The 11036-nt window shown below is 50.7% G+C and overlaps 1 protein-coding gene across 3 annotated transcripts in view; it reads left to right on the top strand.

The window, feature by feature from the left end:
• Positions 1-5886: 5886 nt before the first annotated feature.
• EFR3B (EFR3 homolog B) overlaps positions 5887-11036 on the top strand; it is an 82455-nt gene continuing 77305 nt past the window's right edge. For 2 of the 3 annotated variants that reach the window (XM_043604390.1, XM_043604389.1), the window contains exon 1: positions 5887-6029. In XM_043604390.1, coding sequence (XP_043460325.1) covers positions 5945-6029 — 85 coding nt within the window. In that variant the 5' untranslated portion in view covers positions 5887-5944. The remainder of the gene's footprint in view (positions 6030-11036) is intronic. The other variant, XM_043604388.1, reaches the window with a different exon arrangement.

Raw genomic sequence — 11036 nt, 5'->3', positions numbered from 1 at the left:
GTGAAGGAGTTGAAAGAACGGATGCAGAGGAATGGGCATCACAACAGCAAGTAGCCAATGGTAGTGGTGTCAGTGATGGTGGCCTTATTTTGGTGGCATGATCTGGATGGTATTTGGATACCCAATCACTCTTGGTTCCTGGCTGGGTTTTGATCTTGGGCTTCCTATTGACTGTATACTATTCTAGTGGATTTCTTTCCTGCTTAAGGTAGCCATAGTTAGTTTATGTTATCTGGACCAAGAACCTTGACTAGTATAGAGAAACTGGTGCTGGGAAATGGTTGCTGGCAACAGAACCTTGGGGGAAATGGGTGGAAGAGAGAATCTGCTACCTGACCTTCTCTCTTCTTAAGACAATGGGGCATGTGGCCCCATTGAAGTCCTAGGGCTCTTCCTCTGCTGGTGTCAGTACTTTTAAGCCTTGACATGTCAGTAATCAATATCACAAACTTCACTCACTCTCTGGTTGCTTAAGACCAAGAGCAGCAAATATCATTCATATACAGGGGTGATATGTCCATGGCATACAATGATTGAAAAAAAGTTAAAAGATAAATAATGCCTCTGATCACTGTTCATTAAAAGCAACTATTTGCTCCTGCCAAACTACAGGAAAGTCAAAAAGAATGAAATCAGTGTGGAATGGTATCACTTCTTCTTTTGGATGTAGTTTGCCTAAAAGAAAACAGGTTACAAGCTCAAATCCTTAAGTTCTCAGATTGTAATACAAATTTTCTAAGACTAAAAAAGACAAAGGACAGAGGTAACTGAAAGCTAAACTCCATGAGTTGCCAAATTACAAAGTCAGCTGAATTCACAGCCTCACTAGGTCTCTGACGTCAAAGTTAAAGCATTGATCAGGAAAGTGTTGTACCTCAAACACTAGAAACGGAATATATGCAAAAGTTTGAAGAACTGAGAAAACCCTATTCCCCTAAACCTCACTGAGCCTCCACCAGCCCAGACAGGATCTGCTCCTATGTCTAATGAGGTTATTATTGCTTTACATGAAGATATATCTTGCAAAGAGAAGCCAATTATCCTTTCCTACTCTACCCCCTTCACTCCTCATTATCTCCAAACATAAAACTAGAATTAGGTACCAGCATGCCCAGGGGGGCCAATTAGAAAGGACAGCCTATGAGTTAATGATTAGCACACACTGTGACAAGTTGCATACACACACACACACACACACACACACACCACACACGCACACATATACACCAAGTTTTGTTAATTTATATGATTATGGGGAAAACACACATGGGAATAGATTTTTTAACAAAAAAAAACAAAATTTTAGATTCAGACTGAATTTATAGACATGGATGTATTTTCTAGAAATTTGAATTTAACATACTAATTTGAGTAGCTGGAAATGTTTCCACATATTTTCTTGGTGGGCTTTCTAAAATCTAGTCACAGTAGAGAACAGTGCTAAATAAGGCTGAGATACAATGTAGTGTAATGTTGAGGAAGGAGTTCAAAGACACTGGAAGGTAGAAATATCAGAGGACATTTATCTAATGTCCTCTTTCTATGTCCCCAAAGCAGTCCAGAAAATGCTCATGAAAGAAATCTTTGAGAGTGCTTTGGTGGCTATTCTAAGTCATCCAGGAATAGCTGTGATATGCTACAGCTGAAATGGACTCACCCCCCCACCCCAATTCAATTATGGTGGACAGGGAAATGGGCCTGGCCAAGGATTCCTAACTATAGGGCTGCCAAGGGTTGAGCGTCTTTCGGGAGAAAAGGAGGGAGTGGTTTTCCAAAGCCAATGCGAGGCCATGAATAGACAAGGCTGGAGAGCCTGGGTTTGGCTCAGGCAGGACAGGGTAACTTCCTTAGAGATTTGGCATCTGGCCCCATTGAAGTCCTAGGGCTCTTCCTCTGCTGGTGCCACTTTTCAGATCTTAGAGTTCAGTATTTCACAGGTCCTTTCTGTATTCTTCCTTAGTGGTCAGGTTTGTAATTTTCTGAAGGTGTTTTTCCCCCTTCTCCAATTTCATTTAAACCATGCTCTGGCCAGGTTAGCCAGACTCTGGGCAAACCTGTTCCTTCTGGCTATGGTGCAATGCAGGTCTCCTTAGCCAAGGTCTGGAAAGCCAGATCTGACCTTCAGAAATCAACTGTCTGACTAGCGAGCCACTTCCCATGTTCTCTTCTCTCTTCTAAGCCATGCTGATCAATGGATGAAAATGATGCCATGGGTCTTCAAGTCCTTCAGTGTGTCCCAGTGGAAGCAAGCATCAGGCAGGCTGGAGATGGGAAATGATGGGTGGGGAACCGGTGGCTCCTGACAGTTGGGAGCAAGGACAGAACAAAAGGACGGAAGAGTGCGGGGCAAAGGGCATGGTAATGTCTGAGCTGTTTACTAGAAGCAAATGGATATGGATTTGAACTTCTCATAGGAAAGGAGTCTCTTCTCCAGGGACCACAGGCAATAGCAGCTAATGAAAGGAACCTGACTGTGCTCTGGAGGGTGAACATAGGGGAACCAAAGGCAGCAAAGAGGGCGGGTCAGGAGAATTTGCTTAGTACTTTTAAGCCTTGACATGTTAGTAATCAATATCACAAACTTCACTCACTCTCTGGCAAAATCTGGTTTAGTGGAGGTGAAATCTGTCTGCAGCAGTCGTCTCCACCCCAGATGCTCAGGCCCTGATCTCATGGCAGCAGGCAGCTCTGTCCCCCTGTGTCCCTCCGGCCACCCAAGGCAGCTTCCAGGAACCTGGCCAAGAGCACGTCCTACTGACCCGGCCCGTGAGCTGTTTCCTGTGTTGTGGAGAGGCATTCTTTAGCCCTTGGATACCCACCTGCTCCTATACTTGGATATTGTTTTTATAGGCTATTCTTTCCCTGCGGCTTCTGAGAAGTAGGTCAAAGTACCTGCTTCAAGGGAGAAGTGCCAGGGGTTCAAGTCACCAGGCCTGGAGTCAGGAATCCTGAGTTCTATTTCAGGCTTCACAGCTAACCAGCTACGTGACAATCTTAGGGGCGCATTCTCCCCTCTGTTTCTCCCTGGACCCTTCTCTAGGCCTCATAATTTTTTTTTTCCCTCTGAAGCTGAATCCCCTGGTGCTGTCATCTTCTTCCCTTTTCCCTCCTTCTGGAAGGCCCTATAAAGCTGTTGGCTGCTTAAGGCTGGTGCCCAGAGCAAGAGCTGCTGTAGCTGTTTGGCCGATGGGGTGATTAGAGGCTTCCGGGCAGACACAGTGCAGCTGGGGCAGCTGTGTGAGGCTGGAGCACCGCAAGCCAGGCTCCTGGACTGAAGGACGGGCCTGGTGGCATGCTGTGGATGCTGAGGCCCCAGATGCGAGTGAGGCTCCTGGTTTTTACGCAACAGTTGTGGATTACCTCCCACTTCTGAGCCCCCCCTTTCTCTGTAACACGGGGAAATTCAGCCTCTGGTTCATATGGAAACTCTGCCTTCCAAATCCAGGTAATAGGGGGGGTGAAATACAGATGAGGAAGGGGAGCCAATATGTAGGTAAAAGGAAAGGAAGGGGGCATGGCCTTTGGACTTTTAGGAAGAACTACCCAGTTTAATATGCAATTGTTTTGGGGCACCTGAGTGGCTCAGTCGGTTAAGCATCCGACTTTGGCTCAGATCACGATCTCATGGTTCATGAGTTCGAGCCCCACATCGAGGCTCTCTACTGTCAGCACAAAGCCCACCTCAGATCCTCTGTCCCCCTCTGTTTCTGCCCCTCCCCCACTTGCACTCTTTCTCTCTCTCAAAACTAAAAATAAATGTTTAAAAAAATGAATAAATAAAATGCAGTTGTTCTGTGTACATGAGTGTGGACTACAAGGCATCAGTGTGTGGTGGGAAGAAAATGCATCCTGGGCAGAGTGTCCTGGGCTTGAATCCCTGCTTGATATTCACTAGAGTCCTCTCACGTTTCTCGGCTTTAGCTTCCCAGCTGTAAAATGGGAGTAACACTATTGATCTTGCAAGGTTGCCGAGAGCCTCAGCTGAGATTACCTGCGCAAAGCGCCTGACCCAGAACCTGGCACCTAGTGCGCACACAGTAAGTGTTATTTCTTCTCCACTTTCCTTCCTGCCATACTTGCCACCATGTTTTGAGTTTCTGCAGAATCAGGAAAAGCCTAGTTAGGCTAGAAATCCCAACTCTGACTTTTCGTCCTCACCACAGTTCACCTAAATAGTTGATATCTGCTTGATGTTTTTTTCATGGGCACACCATTCTGGATATTGGGACCCTTGGTTTTTACTCTTGTGTTTACACCGTGAGCCAGAAGACTGTGTCCTACCCCCACCCCGCAACTTCCTCATGGGGGTAACACCTGCCAGACATTTCACTCCATGAAGACAGTGTATTTCCCACTGTGCTGCAGACACCAGTGGTTAATGAGTCTCTTTTGTATTGAACAGAACTGTGGACTGGGAGTATCCCCCCGTGTCCAGACCAAGCTTGACTCCAAATTCTCCCTTCCCTGTCAGCAGATCTCAAAGCCACCATCCTAAAACTGGAGAATACAGACAGAGCTTCTTTGTGAGTCATCTGGGGGTCTAGACTAAATGTGAGATCTGAGAACCCTCCTGGGATTTCCTTGGGGGGGGGGGACAAAACCTGGAAACAGCAAGGGAGTAGGAGGGGATGATGAAGGCAGAAACAGGAAACATGGGTTTGGGGTACACAGAGAGAGCCCTGTTCCAAGAGTCCAGCAACCAGGATTATCCTTCCAGTTCTGTTTCTGCCCTGGGTGAGGAAAGAAAGAAAGAAAAGAACTGTGAGTTCCCACGGTATACTTTCATGTAGGTTTTTATATAAACTTCCCAATAGTCCTGCGGGAAGCTGAGATTCAGAGAGGGTAGATGACTGGCCTGCAGACACACAGCTCAGAATCTAGGAAAAAGCACACACAAATTAACCACCTCAGGTTGTTACCTCTCTCACTTCTCCTTGTGGGACAAAAAACCTCAAGCTTGGGGCAAGAGGAGAAACTAAGGAATAGGGTACTTGAAAGGCCAGGTGAATGTGTGAGACGCAGAGGAGGCTGGTTGGAGAAACCTTTAGGAAGCCCTGGGCTGGGCCAGAAGTCATTAGGGTTGGGGCGTGAGCGTTCTGCCTCGGGTCTGTTTCTCACGCGGTCACAGAGGGTGAAGCAGGCCTGGGGCACAGGTGAAGGATCCTGCATGCAAATCGTATGATTTACACGTATAATCCGGGAGAGGTTTACACGCAAGCGGACTTCCTGCAGCAACTAGGGGGTGCGGTGGGGTGGGGTGCGCTTCCCGCGTCCCAAGCCCAGGAAGGAAGCTCTTTGGTAGCAAGCACCCAGCCAGAGATGGGCTGGAAGGCGGAGTTCTTAGTTCGGGAATGGGGCTTCGCTAAGGGAGCCAAGGAAGAGAGGAGAGGTATTCCTCAATTCCTCTTCCTTGCGCCCCCTGGCTTAGCCTACGCATCCTGGACAAATCTGGGGGAGGGTTACACCTGCAGCTTCGGGCGTCCCTGCTGACCCTCGGGGCCCATTGGTTAGGGGTGATGTCTGTTGTCGTCCTGCGCATTCCGACACGAACGGGGAATTTGAGTGGGTGACTCCCCCAGGAACGCCGCATCTAGAAAACGCGCCGCCCTGGACCTGGGGGCGACAGGCTGGGAAAGGCGCGTCTGGGGGCTCTGGTTTCTGGCTGGGCTGCCCGGGCCGCTGCAGGCGGTGGGCGGGAACTTGCCAGGGGCGGGGCGGGGCGGGGGTCGGGGCGGCCTGGCAGTGGCCGAGCCGAGGGGGAGGGACGTTCATTAGCATAGCCTCCTCCCCTCCCGGCGCGGCCCTGCCCAGCAACCCGAGCGGAGGCAGGCGGCTGAATGGGCGCTCGGCTCCGGGCCCCGGCCCTCCCGCGTCCCACCCTCGCTCCCGCTCCCGCCCCGCCCCGGCCTCCGCCGGCGGCCGCCATCCGCCGCCCCGGCTGTGAATGAAAGGCAGGCGCCGCCGGCGCTGGCTGCAGGCGACTGGGCGACGCGGCCTCCCAGGAGGCGCTCGCCCCGCAGAGATGTACGGTAAGGAGGGCTCTGCCTCTGGGCTCGCAAACTTGCAGGGCGCGGACCATTGTCCTCCTGCGGGGCCCGGCGAGGCCAGGGGACGCGGTCTCGGTGCCCGGCTGCGCTCTTTCTGTCTCTCTGTGCGCGCGCGCGGGTGCGCTGAGAGGACAAAGATGCTTAAGCCCGGGGACCCTGGGGTCCTCGGAAGTCCTTCGGGCCGGTCGTTTGCTGCGTGGGGTGGGTGGGCGGTGGTCCGTCAGGGGGCTGGGGGCTGGGGTGATCCCGAGCGGCTGCGTCCTGGGGAAAGCGGGTCTCCCTTGGAGCCGAGCTGGCAGAGCGCGTTGGTGGAGGTGATCGTGTGACAGCATTTGCAGAATTAACAAAAGCGTGTTGTGCTGGGGAGTTTTATGCGGGAAGCCGGTCTGGAATTGCGGTGAGAGCTCGCTGCCTTACGCTCGCCTCTGAGGATTTGGGGGGCGGCGCCGGTGCAGAGGGCTGGGGCACCAGCCAGTTCTGGGAGCCTCGTGTCGCCGCCCCTGGGTGGACGTGGCCTCTGCCTGTTCCTGCCGCCCGTGGGTCCCAGGTTCCCTAACTTCCAGCTGTGCCCTCCGCAGTGGTGAGGGGAGGAGACGCTGCTGAGGGTGCAGCGCAGCTCTGGGTCGTTGGCCACCTTCTGGCTGCCCCGACCTCTCTGCCTCCTTTCCCCAGCCATCCCCTCAGGTGACATGCAACAGTTAGCCAGACCCTCCTGATGCACTGTTCTGCTTCAAAATTTGCCCGGCATTTCTCTGGTTTGGAGGCAGTGTGGATGAAGAAAAGAAAGCGCTTTGGGTCTCCCATTGCACCTGTAATGAATGGAACACTGGAAACCCAGAGCAGTTTAGAAATCAACTGCGTTGCAAAGCCTCCAGACGTTCTGAGCTGCGGTGTGTGTATGTGTGTGCGTGGGGGGGGGGGGGGGGGCGGGGGAGGGAGAGAGAGATGTGATCCCAATGGACATAAGTCCATCAGCCACCAGAACTCAGGTTCTGGCAGCTATTTAGGGTCAGAGAAAGAACTGGAGCTGTGCTCATCTCCCATCCCCACCATCCCCTCTGCCAGGCTGGGCACTGGCTCAGGTGGTACCTGAGGGGTGAGTGTTGTGAGAAGAGCAAGTTCCCCATTTAACCCACCACCGGAGACCGGCTCAGCTGCCTCTCTCTGCACACAGACTGTGAGTCACAAAGTTTGATGGAGGCAGAGGAGGACGCTGAGCATGGTACAAAGGCTCAGCGACTGGTGGGCCTCACTATTGAGAGAGAGAGAGAGAGAGAGAGAGAGAGAGAGAGACATTCAGACTTGTCATGAGTGTCCTTTCCTGCCCCGTTGGTCCCACATCTGCATTTCTGAACCAGGTTGAGACATCAGCAGATCCTCTCTGCAAGTGTTATTTCTCTTGGATGCACCAAAGGGAGGGAGCTCGACCCGAGAGTGTGTTCTGCTGGCCAATGGGGACTCTGCAGGAAAGTAACAAGATGGTTGTTTTATAAGCTAGGAGGTTGTGAGGCTCCCAGAATAAAGGTATAGTTTCTTTCTTTCTGTTTCCCTCCCTATTCTTCCCTGCAGACTATGCAGCCAGAAGCTGCAGATCACTTGACAAAAGCATGTGACCGACTGCAGGGCACCTGCAGTGGGGAAGGAGTTAGGATAAGTAAGGCCCATCAGAATGGGTAAGAATTAGGAACCCTGGTTCTGCTGGGCCACCTCCCTGCATTTAGCCTGAGACAGTTTTGAAAACTGATCCCAGATGTCTAGACCTTGGGGGTCCCACCCTGCCTCTGTTGTATGAAGCAGATCAAGGGAGAGTTGGTTGGTACAGAAAGGTGAACTGGGAGGCCAACATATCTGGATGTTATTTTTGGACGCACCACAGATTTTCATTTCTCTGTTATGTTTTTATTCCTCCAGATGCAAACAGAGATGGTACTTCCTCCTAAATCATTCATAGAAAGATTGGAAGGAAGGGATCCTCTGTGCAGTTGCCTGCAGCAAGGGAAAATCACGGCAATGCTGGTTGGGAGATTATTCCTGAGTCTTGCTTAGCGCAAAGCCTTGTCTTGGAAGGTATAAAAGGGAGCCCACTCTCCAAGGGGAGGGCTCGTTGGCCTGGATTTTAGTCTTGTCTTGGTTTTTGTGAAAAGAAAGGGTCCATGTGATACTTAACAATCATTCTCTCTCCAGAAGTCAAGAGTGTGATGCGAAAAGGAGGGGACAGGGAGGTTGGAAAGGCAGAGAGTCACAGAATTCTTATAGTTGGTTCTTATCTTCCCATATTTTCCAAGTGATTTGTCCAAGGTGACACAGTTAGGTGGAATGGGGGAAAATGAAAACCGTTCAGTGCGCCCCCCATGCCTTGGGTAAATGCTTACTAGGAAAATGCCACTAGGAATTTTATTGGCTAATGAGCCGCGAGTCTCCTATGTATGGCCAAAAGTCACCTAAGCTTTGGCTAAAGGTGTCTCTTGACCACTCACCTTGATGACTTGATCCGCTATGAATTTGTAAAACCTGATTCCTGTTGCCACCTCTCAGCTGCTTGGAGATCCTGAGCAGATCTCCCTCCCCTCTCCTCTTCTCCCCTCCTCACCTTACCTTGGACCCCAGCAACTCAGTCTTCCTGTGTCGTCAGTGTCTTCCAACCCCTTCCTTGTGTCTGTGGGAGAATAAAGGCCCCTTGTCTTGGCTGTAGGATACAGTGCCATCTGGGACAGAAAGACTCCTAGAACTAGGGTCAGACTTTCTCAGTCTAAGAGCCAGTTCATGGCTATGTAACTGCAGACAAGTGGGGCCATCTCTCAGAATTACATCTCCGTATGAAGTGGTGGAATGTCTCCCAGGTCTGTGGTGAGCCTCAAAGCTGGGCAATGGATGTCACGGTGCGTCAAGGGGTTCTGCACTCACAAGACCGGTTGCTCGAGAGCCTCGCCCCTCCAGGTCCTCTTGGCCCTTTACGCTTCTCACTGCCAACCCCTGAAGATGGCTGTTTGCATCTCCTCCCACCCCGGCTTAACCACACAGGCCATCTTCCCTCGCCAGCCATTCAAGCCCCTTCTGCTTTCCCTTCACCAAACTCCACCTCAGCTGCCTTCTCGCCACTCACTCATTCCTAAAGCCCAGTTGCTTTCTGGAAATGGCTCTCCTAAGGGACACAGGTGACTTCCCACAGTCTTGTGTATCTCCATGAACACAGATTGATAAGGAATCTGGAAAAATACAAGCACTTTGTACTGAGGTAGAAAGGGTGTGGGCAAATTCTCTGAAAAAATGGGTTCCCCGTAGTGTTTCTTTGTGTCAGTTTCCCTATTCCTCTCTTTTGGGATTGGAGCCATGGCGGTCCTGTCCAGGAGTGTCCCACTTACCCACTGAGGGGAGACAGAGCTCTCTGAGAAATGCTACGAGGGCAGTGGGCCGTGGAGAGCAATTGGACAGGATGTCCCCAGAACCACAGTCCCGACAGCCCGATCCCACCAGAGCAGAAGCTATTCCAACAGCTCACCTCCCATCCTCTAGGTGCTGCCTCATCCTTGACATCTGCCCTTCTTCAGGCTTTGTGATTGAGAACGCTGACTCTAGGGAAGTGAGCAACGGTGCACAACTTTCTGTGAAGATGCCTTACAGAGCACACACATGTGGCACCCGTGTGGGTGGTGTGGAGAGGCTGCAGGGTGGAGCTGAGTCCCCCGGAGGTGCAAGGCTCACTGCTGCAGAAAAGCTCCGTAGTTCCTGCTGCTCCGTGTGGTAGGCAGCTCCCACAACACACACACACGCACACGCGCGCACACACACACATCTGCACACGCATGTGCAACCTCCTCTCCCAAATCTTGAGGCTCCCGCAGTCCTGTGGTGTCGCGTTTGGCTTGGGACGGGAGCTGTGTGGCCCGCCTCCCCTCATGCCCGCCCCCACTCCTCTAGTCCCCTCAGGAGAACAGGATCTCTCTTGCAGCTCACTGTTCAGCGAATCCGAAAGCAGTTTTCTTTTTGCACATGTATAAAAGTAGAAAGTTAATATTACCTTATAGACAGTCTAGAAAAAGGAGGAGGGAAAAGACTGCCCACAATCCTACACACTAAAACCAACCTTTTAAAAAATTACTATTACATAAATTACCACTAAGAGTTTGTACTCACCTGCTTTTGCCCATTCCTTGAGGTTTCTTGCGCCATCCTGGCTGTGTTACCCTGGGCATGATGGTGAGGGAGCACCCGAGAGCCTCATAGCCTGGGTCTGAACTCTGACTCTGCCCTTCAGGCGACCTAGGACCTGAGCCTTCCTGAATCTGTTTCCTGGCTTTACCATGATGACAACGGCCACCCACCTCACTTCAGAGATTCATCAGGATAAGAGAGCTGCCTCCACTTTTTCCTTCCTTTCCCTCAATTCTCTCTCCTCTCTGTTTCTTAATAAAAAGGTTGCAGGGAAACAAATATATATGTCCCATAAGCTTAATGTTAGTGCTTGTGAGACCTGTTCCTTATATGTATTTAAAAACAAAAAGAAAGAAAATCTAATTTGAAAAGCTTCTTGTTTTTCCTGGTAGTCATCCAATCTTTCTAGAAAATCTGGAAAACACAGTAAACTATAAACAAGTATAATTGCTTTTGCTGTTTTGATATATTTCCTTCATGCATTTGTTTATGTGGCTGGAATTATTCATTTTACATATTTTTATATTGTATTTTTTTCTACTTAACATTAGAATATAAACATCCCCGGGGCGCCTGGGTGGTGCAGTCGGTTAAGCGGCCGACTTCAGCCAGGTCACGATCTCGCGGTCCGTGAGTTCGAGCCCCGCGTCAGGCTCTGGGCTGATGGCTCAGAGCCTGGAGCCTGTTTCCGATTCTGTGTCTCCCTCTCTCTCTGCCCCTCCCCCGTTCATGCTCTGTCTCTCTCTGTCCCAAAAATAAATAAACGTTGGAAAAAAAAATTTAGAATATAAACATCCCTGCCGCTCCAAGTTAATGGCCACCATTTTTAATGTCGGT

This window comes from Prionailurus bengalensis, chromosome A3, assembly GCF_016509475.1.
Source record: "Prionailurus bengalensis isolate Pbe53 chromosome A3, Fcat_Pben_1.1_paternal_pri, whole genome shotgun sequence".
NCBI classification, from domain to species: domain Eukaryota; kingdom Metazoa; phylum Chordata; class Mammalia; order Carnivora; family Felidae; genus Prionailurus; species Prionailurus bengalensis.
The sequence above is the reverse complement of the archived record's forward strand: the minus strand, read 5'-3'. Positions and strand labels throughout refer to the sequence as shown.